The sequence below is a fragment of the Mesoplodon bidens genome, assembly GCF_964165515.1.
Source record: "Mesoplodon bidens genome assembly, chromosome: 1".
NCBI classification, from domain to species: domain Eukaryota; kingdom Metazoa; phylum Chordata; class Mammalia; order Artiodactyla; family Ziphiidae; genus Mesoplodon; species Mesoplodon bidens.
In genome coordinates, this window is record NC_138176.1 from 111,849,639 (window position 1) to 111,867,022 (window position 17,384).

The 17,384-nt window shown below is 41.3% G+C and overlaps 1 protein-coding gene across 2 annotated transcripts in view; it reads left to right on the top strand.

Annotated features, from left to right (window-relative positions):
- The window catches only part of MAP3K21 (mitogen-activated protein kinase kinase kinase 21), a 51,403-nt gene that overhangs the window by 9,465 nt on the left and 24,554 nt on the right, over window positions 1-17,384 (top strand). For both annotated transcript variants that reach the window (XM_081244574.1, XM_081244575.1), the window contains exons 2-4: window positions 6,873-7,053; window positions 12,947-13,095; window positions 13,918-14,093. In XM_081244574.1, the coding sequence (XP_081100700.1) occupies window positions 6,873-7,053; window positions 12,947-13,095; window positions 13,918-14,093 (506 nt within the window). The remainder of the gene's footprint in view (window positions 1-6,872; window positions 7,054-12,946; window positions 13,096-13,917; window positions 14,094-17,384) is intronic.

Sequence of the window (17,384 nt, forward strand, 5' to 3'; positions counted from 1 at the left end):
AAAGCCCTGAGATTGGCTGAGATTATCTGGGGACTGAGTGCTCATAGGAAAGACCAGAGGTCAGGGACTGAATCCTGGAGGATCACCATCGATTAGGGGCCCCGGAGACAGGGAGGAACCAGAAGAAGGAGCAGCTAGAAAAGGAGTGAAAACGGGGGAATGTTGTGATGCTAGGGAACCAGAGAAGGATGTGATTCAGGGAAGAATGATCAGCTGTGTCAATCACTGCTGATGGATCAATATCCAAATAACTGCTTTGTTGTCATTATTTCTAAAACAGTCTGTACACTGCTGATGGATCAATATCCAAGTAACTGCTTTGTTGTCATTATTTCTAAAACAGTCTGTACTGTTTAGGAGGGCACAGGTGAGTCGGTTTTCTATAATCAGCAGCTGACTTGACATGGAAAGGCGTATACTAATTCATCTTCCTGCCCATTCTTCCCCTTCCAGTAGTCACTCACTCATATAACAACTATTTATTGAGTGTATAAAAATGGTAGATGGAGCTTCCCTGGTGGCGCAGTGGTTGAGAGTCCGCCTGCCGATGCAGGGGACACGGGTTCGTGCCCCGGTCCGGGAAGATCCCGCATGCCACGGAGCGGCTGGGCCCGTGAGCCATGGCCGCTGAGCCTGCGCGTCCAGAGCCTGTGCTCCGCAACGGGAGAGGCCACAACAGTGAGAGGCCCGCGTACTGCAAAAAAAAAAAAAAAAAGGTAGATGCTGTGCAGTAGAAATAAACCAATATTAAACAAATATTAGTTGGGTGCAAATTCTTTCCTCCAGTTGCTTACAATTTAGTTAGAGAGGTGAGACCCACAAGTGAGATAAAGCAGTGTTTAAGTATAGTAATGGGAGTGGCACAGCTTTAAGTGCGTTAGAAATGCAGAGAACTTCTAGTGAGGTTATGAGGAAGGCACCCAGGGGAACATGGTGTTGATATTTACAGGCTCATATAATATTGGAACTGGGAGACAGTGACAAAGCTGCACATTTTGTTTTCTGTTGTTTGTTTTGTTTTGTTTTTACTAGAAGGAGAAAATGAGATTCCAAAGGCCAATGGACTTGAAGACAGTCTCACAGTTAGTGCTGCAGTGCAGCAAATCCAGGGCTGGTGCCTGGTTGCTTCCGTGGGAAATGGAGGCCAGGTATGGTTTTGTGGAGGATGCAAGGTGAAGGCAGTCCACGCAGCAGGCACCAGGAGCTCAGAGACACTGATGCAATGCCGTGTTTCTTAGAAGTGGCTTTTAATACACAGAATCGTAGAGTGTAGGGGTTTTTTCGGAGAGTCCAGGAAGAGCTGAAAAGATCATGGAGACCGAGATTGAGAAGGGATTTGAAGATCAGGATGAAGGCCTCCAGAGACTGGTGAGCGAATGAGTGGTGTAGGTGCGGGAATAGATGGAAGAAATGTGAGGAAAATCGGTGCTATTTGGTAAACTTAAAAAGTTATCATTTTTTTTCCCTGTAAATGAATGGTTGATTGTTTTCAGAGTTGAAATTCACAGAGTAACCTTCCTGTCTTAGACTGAGACTCAGGTGTTTTGTTAGTATATTCTTTCACATTGTTGCTTTTCTCAACTGATTTCTTTCTTACGACCTTTTTTTTTTTGATAACATATTCCTAGTTAAAGGTTAATTAAAATGAACCTATTTGACTCAAATGGAATTTGGACCAGCACTCCCATAAATGTTGAGGAAATAGAATGGACACATTGTAATTGCTTTTAAAAATATACATTATATACTATAATTCGGAAAATTCCAAAGTGAAACTTCAAAGGAGCCGGAAAAATCGAGTGCCTCATGGTTGAATAAGTAGACAAAACACAAGTTGTAGAGGCTGATTGTTAAAGAATGGGGCTAACGGGGGTCAAAAATCTTTACGGACGTGGCACAAATTGGGGGCTGAAACACTGGTCGCTAGGTCGCTAATGAGAATTGACCATTTCTGTGGCCCAGAGGGTGGATGTGCCCCTCTGAGCATGGTCATTCCCGGAGGTCCTCTTCCTGGTAAGGTCAGGAGGCGGAAGCACCGCCAGCCTGTCCTCGGCTGAAACCTGGCCAGGTGCCCGGTCACGTGACCTGTCGGGACACTGGCTATTTCTGGTTTCGGTCACTTTGCCCCAAAGATAAGGAATTTGAGGAATTCTGCTGAACACCTCTGAAATAGAATCCAGAACAATGGGCCTTTCATGGAACTCTAAACTTTTGACGTGCAGAGTGTTATTTTAACTTGTTTTCTGTTAGTTGAAAGCTCCCGTGGAAACTTTGGACTCCGGGTGAGGGCAGGTGTTTTAAAGCCCGCGATGCAAAAGCTGCTAATACTGCGTTCCGCCATGGCATTGCTTGAGAAATGCAATCAATTTAAAATATTTAGCTTTTAGTTCTCACTTGGAGTTCTGTTTGTATTTATTTTAGAGTTGCCTTTCTGAGCTTTTGGTTCCTTAAGGGCTGTCAGGCCTTACTTGGGGCCTGGGGACATAGCATGGTTTTAATACCCATTTTAATCAGTGCTTCCTCATGCCTTCCTAATTTGGATGTTTTTCAGAAGGAGGAGATAATGTATGTGAAAGTGTCTTGGAAAACAAAGTTTTATAGAACTGCAAGCCATCTTGATCATTAATTTGGAGTCTTTTTCGGTGGTAAGGGTATCATTGTTTAAAAGTGAAATTAGTATGTATTATAAGGGGGAAAAATGTAATACAACTGATGGAGTAGCTAATTAATCTATCTTATTTTTTGTTTCTGTGGCTTAAGTATATAGGGTTTTACAGGATTAGATATTTATTTTTCTTGATATTCATGAGGCATCAAGACTGAGAAATAAATATTCCTTAAACTGAATGGAAGGAAGGAAAATTCAAAAATTAACAAAATGAAATCTCTGGTTGTTCTGCCCCCTTTTTATAACTGGTAGCTTTATATGTAGCACAGAAGACTGGATAGATAGTCATGCAGATGGGATCTGAAACGTGGCCCTGTATTGTAGCTGTATGATCTGGGATAACATTTCTGAACTGTGAACTGGAGACTGTAATTTCCATTTCATAGAATGGCATGAGGATCCAATGAGATATTATGTGAGTGGAAACAACTCTACATAGAAGAGGATTAATAATAGTAGGCAATAATCTTATTAGAACTGGTGATAATTATCATTAATAGAAACCATTCCATTGGCCATTTGATGTAGAAGGTACTGCGTTAGGTGATTGCGGGATAGAAGGAGGTGCTTGCTCTCCAAATCTTACAGTTAAAAGATCACTTGGGAAAGGAATATCACAACACAGCAGTATTTATTCAGTATTGGCGACTTATATAAATAAGTCCCCACTCAGCTGTCTCATGTTGGTTCTCTCCAGTTGCATTAACTCTGTGACTTCTGTGACTGTCTAAATTGATGATACGAATGTTAATCTATTGCAAAGTGAAATTTCAGGCCTTGCAAACTGATAGGATTTCCTGACATCTGTGAAAGTGATTTTGAAGGTTTGCTAAACACACTTTCAAACCCATCCATAAAGGGTTGTGTGGGTATATGTATGTGTCATCCTTTCGAAATGCTTACTGTGTCTCAGATCTTGTTCTGAGCACTTTACATGTATTCATTTCCTCCTCTCTACAACGTTATGATGTATGTACTGTCATAATTCCCATGACAGGCAAGGAAGCAGAAGCACAGAGTCCAAACCGAGCAGTCTGGCCCTGGAGTGCATGCTTCCATCACTATGCCACAGCGCCTCTACTTAGATCAGACGATAACTCTCCAGCGGCAGGAAATCAGAAAAGAGGAGAAGGGGCACCTGCATACAGAGAGATTTCCAAAGGATAAAGAAATCGCTTGTGAAAAATTGATAAAAGCTGTCACCTGAGCAATGCAGGCAGTAGTTAGGACCGTGGACCCAGGGGTCAGACTGCTAGAGTGGCACTGCTCCTCAGCTGCATGACCTTGGATGGATTACTCAACATCTCTGTGTCTTAGTTTCCTTATCTGTCAAGTACAGATGATTAATAATATCCACCTATAGCGTTGTGGTGGGATTATCTGATTAAAATACCTGTAAGTGTACCTGACAGACAGAATGTGCTCAGTCAACACTCATTATTCCTGTAACATTTGGGCAAGTGGTCCCCCTTAAGATCACATTCCACAGATCAAACATGAAGTGTCTTAATGCTAGTCTCCAATTTTGCCTGGATCATTTAGTCTAAGAAACCTCCCACACTTGTTTGTTTTTGTCCTTCTAAGAGTTAGTGCGTAGTTGCAACGATGACAAAAATGTTGTTAAATAAAGAATAAAATAAACTGATTTTTATGTTATTTTTCAAGGTGAAACCTGAATAACAACTCTCCCCCCCACCCCAGACATATATTCTGTTAACTCTGAAGTTTGGATTACTGTTCAATTGGATTCAGTGTTGCTGAATTTTTTTCAGTACTGATTATCCTCTGATAATGAAGACCTATCTCTTGGGATTTTTGTGAGGATTGAATGAAATAGCACTTGTAAAGTACAAGGAATATAGTGAATACTGACGATGGCTAGTGACTCTTAGGACTTGGTTCTTATTTCTATTAGATGGGAAGTGGCATGGGCAAAGGACAAACATAAGAATGGGCCCCTTTTGTTAATTTCACCTGCAAACACTAAGCACCTGCGCTGAATTGGACACGACACAGTGGGTGCGTGTGGGTGAGCGTGAATTGCACGAGTTTCTCACCATTGTCTTCCTCTCCCTGCCATCTCACCGCCTACACACACACACTCTCTCTCCCTCACTTGTACGCTCCCTGTTTCACACTTACATACTCCCTGTCTCAGAGCTAACAGCAGTGGAGGAGTCTGATGAAAGCACGCAGTCTGTTACCTGGTTCCTCGTAGAACTGTCACAGAAACACGGAGCTCCCAGGAGGGTGGAGGAGGTGATGGTTCCCGGCTTGGGGATATTTGGAAGGTGTCGCTGAGCAGGTATCATTTGGGCTGGATGAGCAGCCGGCCTGCCTTGAGCAGAACAAGCTCGTCCGTAGAGGCACGGGGCGTAGTTTGAAGTGTAGGTTGCTGTGCGAATCTAGGGGCTGTGATTGCCCAGGTTTTGGAGTGTGGACCTTCTCCCTGAGTTACGGGGAACCATGGAATTTTTTTTTAATGCAGATTTATTGAGGTATAATTTATATAAAAATTCACACACCCCCCAGGGGCATTCGGTTTGATGAGCTTTGACAAATGTATATAATCCTGTAACCACCACCACCAAGAGAGAATTTGCATCACCCGGAAAAACTCTCCCGTGTAGTGCTGCCATCAGACCTTTCCCCTCAGCCTCCAGAAACCACTGGTCTGATTTCTGTCCCTCTTCCAGGATGTCGTACGGGATCATAGTACATAACCATTCATGTGTGGCTTCTTTCTCTTAGCGGAATGGTTTTCACATTCATCCCTGTTGTGACATGTATCAGTAGTTTATTCATGAGAGGTTTAAAAAAATAAAACGACACTATAGGAAGATGAATCTGCTCGGGGTGGCATGTGGGTGAGAGAGGAGAGAGGGACAGCACCCAGCCCAGTGAGAACGATTGTAATTCAGGTTTGGGACAGTGAAGCCAGAAGTCACATGGTGGCAGGGAAGTGGAGATGGGCCATCTGCGGGGCATTCGGTTGAACTAGAACAACTGCGCTGCAGGTTGGAAGGCTGGGTTTTTTTTTTTTTTTTTTTTTTTTCTTTTTGCGGTATGCGGGCCTCTCTCTCTTGTGGCCTCTCCCGTTGCGGAGCACAAGCTCCGGATGCGCAGGCCCAGCGGCCATGGCTCACGGGCCCAGCCGCTCCGCGGCATATGGGATCCTCCCAGACCGGGGCACGAACCCGTATCCCCTGCATCGGCAGGCGGACTCTCAACCACTGAGCCACCAGGGAGGCCCGGAAGGCTGGGTTTTAAGGAAGGAGTGAGGAGATACGTTAGAAAAAACAGTAGGTTTAAACCATTCCTTCTCTAGCAAATGGGAAGGAGTAGCATGGATATGGAGCTGCATTAGAGCCTCATAGAAAACCAGGGAGGCATTTCTGCTTGGTTATAGGCAGAGGAGTCCAACCAGGGGAGAGAGGAACCCAAGGCACTGGGAAGGGCGGGGCAGGCTGGTGCAGGTGGGCAGTGATGGGAAGCTCCATTGTTTTAGCTCCTGCTGCACAGAGAGTTCAGGGCAGTCCCGGCATCAGCTCAGTTCCTGAAAGCTGCTCTTGTGCATTCTGTATTTTGTCAGGAGGCTGGGGGCTGGGGAAACCAGCAACTGGATAATGTTTCTTTGAAGTTTTTACTTTTTGCTGCATTTCAATCTTTGGTAAGGCAATCATATCTCATAAAATATCTTCATGAGTTAACATATCTATAAGCAATTTGTGAATTTAATATAAGATAATCTTCAATAATAATGATTTATGGTAATATGCCGTCTATTTGCAGTACTCTCGGAAACATTCAGTAGAAAAGACTGCATTTAGATCAGGACCTAATTTCTTGGAAGAAAAACAATGTAAATATTTTCTTCCGATCAGGTAAACTTTCACAGACTTCTGATTCTACCTGTGATATCTCAGTAAATGTTTCTTGCCCCTAGAAATCATTTACTTTCTCATAAAGAGTGCTAAAGCTGTACTGTGTCTGTGGATTTTTTTTAAACTTGTAACTTTAGGCACAAACGACCCACTAAAGGTTATGAAAAACAAGATTTAAGTAAGATAAAATGGTAAAATGAAGGTTCATTCTCAGTACTCTGCCAACCGCAGTGAAGATTGTGTTTTAAAAGCCAAAGAAAAATTGTAACTGAAAAATTATAAAAATATGAAAGTATTCCACCTTTGATTTTCTTCTTTAGTATTGCTACTGGAGAAGATAGAGCATGATGACGTCTGCAATAAGACGTTGAAGATTACAGATTTTGGGTTAGCGAGAGAGTGGCACAGGACCACCAGGATGAGCGCAGCAGGCACCTATGCCTGGATGGCCCCGGAAGTCATCAAGTCCTCTTTGTTCTCCAAGGGAAGCGACATCTGGAGGTGAGTAAGCACCACACATTTTGTTTTTGCAGGTGTCTGCAGAAACTGGTTGCTACACGTCCTTGAAATGAGTCCCCAAATATTCAGTAATTCTGAGCATAACCAGTAGTACAGATAGTCCCCAGTTTGCAGTGGTTTGAATTAACAGTTTTTTTTGACATTACAATGGCACAAAAGCAATATGCATTCTCTAGAAACCATGCTTGGGATTTGGCATTGGGATCTTTCCCAGGCTAGTGATACGTGGTCCAGTCCTCTCTTGTGAGGCTGGGCAGAGGCAGTGAGCTGCAGCTCCCGGTCAGCCCCGCCATCACGAGGGGAAACAACTGGTACGCTTACAACCATTTTGGACCCAGAGAGCCATTCTGTTTTTCACTTTTGGTATCGTACGCAATCAATTCCATGAGATATTCAACACTTTATTATAAAATAGGCTTTGTGTTAGATGATCTTGCCCAACTGTAGGCTAATGTAAGTGTTCTGAGCACTTTTAAGAAAGACCAGGCTAAGCTTCAGTAGTTTAGGTGCATCAGATGCATTTTCAGCTTGTGATATTTTCAACTTACGAAGGATTTATCCAGACGTAACCCCATTGTAAGTTGAGGAAGATCTGTATGGGCCTTTTTGAAGAAGGTTTTGTGGTTTTGATCAAGATTGTTGTAATCACAACAGAATGGGTAACTTGAGATTTTGACTTCCATTTGATAAGAGAAACTTGTTAAATCTGAGGTTTGATTAAAAGTGGTTATAACTTGAGTAAACAGTAATGCTGTTTTGTAAGGCCTGTTGGTAAATAAACATAAATTTCACTTTAAGCAAAAATTTTGCTTCCTCATGACCCACAGACAGAATATTAGCATGGAAGGAGTTTGAGAAAAAAATTTAGATAACCTCCTTCGTTTTATGGATTGCATTATCTAAAGATTAAAGCTTCTGGTTTGAGGATGGAGAGCTGAACCAAAATGGAATCCCAGGTTAGCTGGATTTTCCATTAGGCTGTGTCTCATTAGGGGGTAAAGACACCATCCATATCAGAACAACAGAGAAAAGTCACTCTGTTTATAGTTACAATGTACCAGGAGCTTACTTGCCTTCATTTAATGCTCATAAAATGCTGTGTGACTAGTATTAAAATTCCAGGATTTTTCTGTTGTTGTTTTTTTAACGGCTTTATTGAGATACAATTCACACATCATACAGTTCACCCATTTAAACTCTACAATTCCATGGCTTTTACCTTCATCAGCACAATGAGTTTAGAACATTTTCATAATCCAAAGAAGAAACCCTATACCCCTTAGCCATCACCCCAACACTCCATCCCTCCCAGCCAAGGCAATCACTAATCTACATTTTGTATCTTTAGATTTGCTTATTCTGGACATTTCATATAAATGGAATCAAATAATATGCAGTCCTCTGTGACTGACTTTTCAATTAGCATATTTTCAAGGTTCATGTCATAGAATGTATCAGAATTTCATTCTTGTTTATTGTGGAATAATATTCCATTGGGTGGATAATACCACATTTTGCTTATTCATTTATCAGTCGATGGCATGTGGGTTGTTTCTACATTTTGGCTAATTCTGAATAATGCTGCTATGAACATTTATGAAGAAGTTTTTGTGAGGACATGAGTTTTCATTTCTCTTGGGTTTCTACCTGGGAGTGAAATTGCTGGGCCGCATGGTAATTATATGGTTAATCATTTGAGGAACTGCCAGACTGTTTTCCACCAGTTCTCATTCCCACCAGCAGTGTATAAATACAGGCTTCTAATTTAATTGTTCTACTTATGACTGTTAAGAAATTTATCACCTGTGCCAGGGGTACTATAGTGTCTTAGGGCCGTTTTGAAAAACACAGAAGCTTGAGCCTCACCCCTTACTTAATGACTTATACTCTGCTGGTGGCGACTGAGTACATGTGTCTTTATAAAATATTAGATGTGTTTCCCTTGACTTAATAATTTTCTGACCATGTAATGCCAAAATACTTTAGTGAAATAGGTGATTATTTTAAGAAATTATACTTCAAGACTCTGAAAACTAATAAAATATAAATCAATTTTACATTTGGAATAATTACTTAAGACTATAAATAACCATTTTACTATGCGTGCCTTTTAAAATAAACTATGTAATTATAAGCTATGCGAACGCTGTACAATCTATATAAGTGCTTTACAGCGGCCTCACCTACTGTAAACATAGAATCAAAAGTAAGAAAAAAAAGATTTCTAAAATCAGCCAAAATATGGGTCTTGAAGTCCAAACACTCATGGAGAGGTCTTTCTTCAAAATCTGTACATTTCTATTTCTCAATTATATGAGCTCGGTTTTCTGATTTTCAGTAGAAGCATCTAAGCAGAAGAGGGGAGAGGGTTGCTAAGCTGGTAAAAAAAAAAAAAAAAAAAGGCAGCTGAGAACAGAGTGGGCCCTAGGAGCAAATGAAAGCATGAAACGCTATGAAAAGGACTGGAATCTGCTGGCTTCCAGAACCACCTGGTTGTGGAGCCAGACGTCCACACACATCTCCAGAACACGTGGATATATTAAAGCACAGCAGAGTCCTAGATGTCAGGATGCAGAAGGCAGGGAAGGCTGTCCCTCTGAACTGCACATACCTTTGCTTTAGAACCTCCTTCGTAATATTCCCATAGAAATAATTGCATTCAAGAAGCATGGCTCTGGTCTGTGGTGCTGTGGGCTGCTATATATACTGGTGTGTTTAGTGATCATCTTCTCTCGCCCCACTTCCTCCTTACCAGTTACTACCCTACAGGTAACTTTGACAGATGCTATCATTGAACTTTTACAGTGTCTCCCATGATTACCCAGTTTCACAGAGTACATACCCAAGGCACTGAGAGGGTTAGAAATTTCCTCAGGGTTGTAAAACTCGTGAGTGAGTAGCAGACTCTGGTCCCTGGCCTAAAAGCTGTGTTCCTGCTACCACAGCCCTTAATCATTAGGCTACTTGTATTCTCAGAAGAGGGCTTTTTAAAAAAAAAAAAAAAAAATTATTTATTTATTTTTGGCTGCGTTGGGTCTGCGTTGCTGCACACAGGCTTTCTCTAGTTGCGGCGAGCAGGGGCTACCCTTCGTTGCGGCACGCGGGCTTCTCATTGCGGTGGCTTCTCTTGTTGGGGAGCACGGGCTCTAGGCATATGGGCTTCAGTAGTTATGGCTCGTGGGCTCTAGAACTCAGGCTCAGTAGTTGTAGCACGTGGGCTCAGTAGCTGTGGCTTGCGGGCTCTAGAGTGCAGGCTCAGTAGTTGTGGCACACGGGCTTAGTTGCTTTGTGGCATGTGGGGTCTTCCCGGACCAGGGCTCGAACCCGTGTGCCCTGCATTGGCAGGCGGATTCTTAACCACTGCGCCACCAGGGAAGTCCCCAGGAGAGGGCTTTTTATACTATATCCCACCCAGTTTCAGAGAGCAGAAGAATATGCATTACACTTTAAAAATTGTCCCATCAAAATAGCTCCCTTTTTTTTCACATTGGTTTTTACCTGAATACCTCTCTCTGGAAAAATGACCTATCCTGAATTATTCATTCTCTGAAACTTCCAAGAGGCAAAGTTATGTTGTGATTGTTGGTTTTAATTTTGTTATTTGCTAATGAGAATAGCAAGGAAGCTTCTTTGCATTTATTCAGTTTTCAGTTATTCTAATAATTTTTGGTCCCCTGCACTGAGATGAGTTTTGTTGATTGATCTATGAGTTCAGTTTACTTACTCTTGAAATTAAGAATGTGTCTTGCTAATGCACCATACCATAGATAATTTTCAAGAAACTAAGCAGATAGCCTTTGAAAAATCCTGGTTGCACCTTAATTGCTAATAGTTATAGCATTATATAATTTACAGGTACTGCATTATGTATTCCTTTTTTAACAAAACATAAAACAGTGCTTTGAGATGGCAGAGGAAATGTCACTGATACTTTATCAGTGATTCAAGATCAGCTTCAAGGCCGTGTGAGTGGAGACATAGGCAACAGGTAGTAGTGGTCCCACAGCTCAGCCTCAGGTGTGCTGCCTCAGGTGTGCTGCTTCTAGGTTCCAGTTGTCTTTCAGTGATGCCCTGCTACGCCCCCTGCTGGAGAGGGAGCCCCGGGCTCAGGGGCCTCAGGATGCAAACGCCTCTGCTTTTAGGGCCATGGAACATCAGTGGGAGGATCCCTGAGGCCCCTTTGAATTCAGGGCACGTTCTGTTGTTTCTGCCTTCCTTTTCTGAATGTTTTCAGTATATAGTGTAGAGTCCATTAGGCACTAGTGGAGAGGTCTGAAAATGAAGTGATCATGGCCAGGATGACCACCTGGGCTCCAGAGACGCTTGTTGCAGACCAGGTCTTCTTCATGGAGGACTTATTGTATTTGTGATGCTGTGAATCCCCCCATCTCTTAAGATCGGGAGATAATCAAATGAGACTCAGAAATCAGTTCCAAAGCAAATTTAAATGATGTGGGGTTTTTTGGTGTTATTCTGAGCTGTTTTGCCTTTCCTTAGGCATATTAAATGAGAATTAAGTTACTTCTTTAAATTTCAAACTCTTTTTTTAACTTAAAGCGAATGAAGTTTTAAAAGATTAGAAAAGTAAATAGTTATGTTAATAGAACTTAAAAATAAAGCAAATATGACTGTTCCTTATATGCTTATGTGTTTTAGTTTAAAGTCAAGTGAGTGTCAGGAGTGACTGATGTTTTATGTCAAAAGATAAGATAATTTGAGTGCACTTTGTGTTTTGAAGAAGGTAAAGGAAAGCTAAGGTTCTGACTGGTTTTGTAGAAGAGAATAAATGTATATGATGTACAAGGCTTATTTCTGTGCTCCTCTGTATGACCTTGAACTGGGGTGTCTGAGACTCTAGTATAGGTGTATACTGAAATTTGGTCCTTTAGCTTCATTTTAAAAGTTCACTTAGAGATCCTTTTACTGTGTGTTTCCTCGTTCTTGTATGTAATTGCATTTGCCCTTAAACTGAAGCAGCAGTGAACCTGCATCACATCTGCTGATGCTTTGGAGAGCATGGCAGCTGCAGTTGTTCTTTGTTTATTCTCCTTTCACTTCACCTTCCTCCATTACAAAGAAGACCTGTTACGTCCTCCCAGCAGGCTCAGGAAAACCCACAGGATTTCTTTGTCCCTTACTACTAGGCATTAGGTGGAAACATTAGTAACCCATCTCCTAAATATAAAGGGAGAGGCAGAAGGAAACAATTTTAAAAACCTCTTTTAAAACAGTTAGCCTGGGACTTCCCTGGCGGTCCAGTGGTTAAGACTTGGCCTTCCAATGCAGGAGGTGCGGGTTCGATCCCTGGTTGTGTAGGTAAGATTCCCACATGCCTCGAGGCCAAAAAACCAAAACATGAAACAGAAGCAATACTGTAACAAACTCAATAAAGACTTTAAGAATGGTCCACATCAAAAAATCTTAAAAAAAAAAAAAGTAGTTAGCATGATTCGATTTCAGTCCTGTGGTGAGTAATATGGGGCTGGAATCTTCAGTGTCCTAAAGATCCTCAATAGGTGTGGAAAAAATGAGACAGAAAGACAAACATCAGAACAGCCACATTGCTCTTCAAGTGTGTCCTGCTTCTGGACCCTGTTTAATTCAGTCGTGTACTGCTCCTAAGCTTTCCTATCCATTAAGTAGTTTCTTTTCCTGTAATGAAGGCATAACCAATTTCGGGAAGGAGTCTATTTGCATGTGTTTGGAAAGTTAACTGGAAAAACCCTCCCCTCATGTTGGGATAAGGGTCCATGTGGGCTTTGTTGGAAGAGAAGATTCTCATTAGGGGCTGGATGAAGGCACTGATACGTTTCTCCCACCAACTGTGTCAAGAGGAAAAGACCCCATTTAACTTTATGAAAACTCTGCTTTCCAGCTATGGAGTGGTGCTGTGGGAACTGCTCACGGGAGAGGTCCCCTATCGTGGCATTGACGGTCTTGCTGTGGCCTATGGGGTGGCAGTCAATAAGCTCACTTTGCCCATTCCTTCCACCTGCCCTGAGCCGTTTGCCAAGCTCATGAAAGGTATTTGGGCATCTCTGTTTTTGTGTGTCTGTGGGGGTGAGGGGAATTGTTCATTAGAATATCTGTATATTTTTTTAACCAAAAAGATATATTCTGTGATTCTAATTTTCAGTCGATTTTAGATTATACTATTTTAAGAATTAGAAACCATGTCTTTGATCTAAGATGTCAGGTAAAGTTTTGATGAACTAAGTAACTTAAAAACAATCCACTTTAATAGTGACTCATTTATACAAAATTCAGTTGAATGGTAATAAACTTTTCATCAAATACACTAGCAGAGTTCAAAGACAATATTGAATTGGCTCCATATGTGCTATTTTTAATTCTACCTAATGACCAAAAATGTTTTACAGTCTTAACTGGCATGGTTTTGCCATGACCTTATCTACTTTGATCTTATCTTTTAAAAATCGTTAAGTAACTCTTTTTGTAAGCAGCAAGTTATCTTACTTATTAGACTATTTCTTAGAACCTCTCTTGTGACTGTAACATTTTAGAGACTGTGGTTTTCTTGGGTTGAGTTATAGAACTGTGTATCTGTAAGTCATGTGGCCAGGACAGCTTAGGTGGACAGAGTTCATGGTACATGGTAAGGCAGAGAAAACACACATCCACATACTAATGTCAAATAATGCAGAATACAAGAACCTCGTCTAATAGTAATTATTACACAGCCTGCTGACACAGACACTGTATAAAATACAATTTTCAAAATTATTATCAATTGATGTTTAAAATCTTCAGCAGACACAGTCAACATGGGCTGATAATCTGAACTACACTGAGTAATGGACTTACCGTGATTCTTGTTTATTTTAGAATGCTGGCAACAGGACCCTCATATTCGTCCATCATTTGCCTTAATTCTTGAACAATTGACTGCAATTGAAAAGGCAGTTATGACTGAAATGCCTCAAGAATCTTTTCATTCCATGCAAGATGACTGGAAGCTGGAAATTCAACAAATGTTTGATGAGTTGAGAACAAGGGAAAAGGTGAGTGATATATATTAATTGCATAATGTGCTCACACTTACGGAGACTGTGGAAAACTTGAGTCAAGAACCACTGTCAGCATTATGTTAAAATATTTTCAGACTTGTTGATTCTTTCCTTCCAGGCAAAACAAAATGAAACAGAACTGTACTCAAAACATATAATTGGAAAACAAACAAGCTTTAATTAGAGGAATTTTCAAACATAAAAAATTTTTTTAAAAAGGAGAGAGAGTGGCATACTAAACGCTTAGTATGCATTAACCAGCTGCAATAATTGTCAGTATTTTGTCATTTTGTTCATTTCTTTTTCCCATTATCATTTTTTTAACTGCAGTATTTTAACTTAAAACCTAGACTCTCATCATTTTACCTTTAAATGCTTCAATATGCATCTCTAACTGGTAGGAATTTTAAAAATATCTTTCTTGCCATTATTATCTTAAAAAAATAAGTAATTCCTTGATACAGTGTGATACTCCATACCCAAATGTCACAGTTTGCCTCAAAGATGTCTTCTTCCAGTTGGTTGGTACCAATCAGAACTTAAATGAGGGCTTCATGTTTTTAGTTAGGTCTTTTAAAGCTTCTTTTATGCCAGTCCCTCCTCCTTTCCCCCCGCCCTTTTATCTCCAAGGCATTGCTTTGTTGGAGAAGCTGGGAAATTGTGTAATTTTTGAATTCCTTAATATGTTGAGTGAAGCTCTGGTTGGTTTATGTATTTTAAGAAGAAGAAAAACAATAAACCTGAATGTTAAATGTGCTGAAGCTGCATATATATTAACCACATACTACGTGTGAAGTAGGAGAAGCAGAAACACACCTAATTGGAAGGCAGATAGTTGTAAAGTGAGTTCCTGGTGACAACTGACTGTCAGCAGTCACTGAAGACCCCAAGTTCAGGGCATGGTACTATCCTTCACGCATAGTAAGTATTAAGTATTTCTTAAAAGATAGTTTTGTAATACTTGAGCATTTTGATGACTCAAGGTGTATTCCGGTTGTCTGAGGTGTATAATTGTTCAGTAGGTTAAATTCTTCTCTTGTACTTGGCAACAAATGTCTGGGCTAAGATACAACATTGCAGGTTATTGATAACCTTTACAAAGCCATGTACTTGTCCAGGAAGGAACTTTTATACCTCGTATATTTGTGATTCTAAAATAGAATTCTTTTTCAGTAAGCAGTAATGCTTTGCTAAATAAAGAGTCCATTTGCTTATTCCAGTGTACGTCATGGAAACATGGGATTGTGACATAGCTGAGTCCTTCTCCCATGTTAAATTACCTTGACTTATGTAGTATGGCTCTCCTTTATGTCACTAGACTTTCACATTGACTGTAATACTGAAGGCCTATAGCCAACCTAAGGGCAAAAGAGGGAATGAAAAAATGTGGTTTGAATACATATGCATAAACATTTCTTGAGCTAGTGTATATACTTCTGTGCATGAAGCCAAGATATCATATGCCCAAATGCTGTCCGTGAGCAGCTTACTTCTACTGTCATCAGGCTGAATTGGGAATGAATAAAATGTATGTCATAGGTATTCCCCAAAGGGCAAATTGTTCACTGGAAAAAAAAATACAGTTTAAGAGCTTGTGCCTGGGGAAATTTTTCTGAGTTTCAATGTTAGAATTTCCTTCCAGCAAACATATTAAATGTCTGCCGTGTGCTGGGAAGAGTGTTGGAGCGTTGGGATACGCAGATGGATATGGCAGTCTGTGTATCCTTGCGTGGTCCTTGACTGCCAGGCTAGGGATTTGGATCTTGTTGACAGGTTTTAAAAAGGGGCTTGATGTACTATCTTGGCAACACTTTCCAACCGGCCACAGAAGTCAGAACCTCCTCCTCACTCCCCCTCTGCCTTCCCTCCTTGTGCTTCCTTTGTGTAGTAATGAGATTACTGTTCTCTTAGGTACCCAATCTCAAAGGTCTTGAAGATGTGGTCTTCTCTGTGACAGAGACCTTCAGTGGTAATTCACTCCCCTGACCCCTGTTGTCCCCACTCATTACCTGCAATACTGCAGCAGCATCCTACCCGGGTGCCTTGCCTCCAGCCTCGCTCCCCTAACTGAGCCCCTCACCGCCACCAGTGAGCCTTCTAAAACGCAAATCAGACCCGCCTCACTTCAGTGGCCAATTCCTTTTCCTCATTAACTTCCTTGTCCTTCCATATTTAACCTCACTTTTTCTCCAGCCAGACTGAATCCCTTCAAGTTCCCTTAACGTCAGGCTCCTGACTTTTGGCCTTTGTGTATATTCTTTCCTCCGACCCCGCCCTGGCTTTTATCCCCTCCTCACAGGTGCTGCTTCTTCATTCTCAGGCTCCCAGAGCTCCCTTCCCTTATCCTCTTGTACCACGTAAAGTGTGTCGCAGTGTCCTGCGCCTCCCTTATCATGCCCACACTGAGTCATACTTTATTATTATCTGCGTCTTTATGTGTCCTTGGTCTGCCTTTTCTGCTAGTTAAGTTCAGGAACTATACTGTTTCTTTCTTGGTCGTGTTCATCCACAGCACTGAACAAAGTACTTGGCCCATGGTAGACATTCAGTAAATACAATAATAAATACCTAAGTAAAGTTTCTTAACATGTTCCTAATATGTATTTTAATAGGTAAGAGGTATTAGCAATTATTTTATTGTCATATTTTTAAGTGAACATTTTTAAGTGAAAAGGGAATTTAAAAGTGGATAAATGCCATGAGTCCTTCTTTGAATCTTATGCTATAAAAGAGGCAGACGACTCAGCTGTTTAACTTCTGGTTATATAATCTTGAGAAACTCTCACACATATGCACAAGGAAATTAAGGTTATTCACTCTGAAGTATTGTTTGTAATAGTGAAAACCTGGAAACAACCCCAATATCCATTAATAGGGGAATAGGTGCCTAAACTATTGTATATTCATATAGTGGAAATCTGTACAGTACTTAAGATGAATAAACTCCAACTGTATGTTTCAACAAGAGTAAGTCTCAGGCATAATACTGGGCAGAAAAAGCAGTTGCAGGAGGATAATCACATTGTGTAAATTTATAAAACCACGTAAAACAATACTATTCAGGGACTTCCCTGGTGGCGCAGTGGTTAAGAATCCGCCTGGTGGCGCAGTGGTTGAGAGTCCGCCTGCCGATGCAGGGGACACGGGTTTGTGCCCCGGTCCGGGAAGATCCCACATGCCACGGAGCGGCTGGGCCCGTGAGCCATGGCCGCTGAGCCTGCGCGTCCGGAGCCTGTGCTCTGCAACGGGAGAGGCCACAGCAGTGAGAGGCCCGCGTACTGCAAA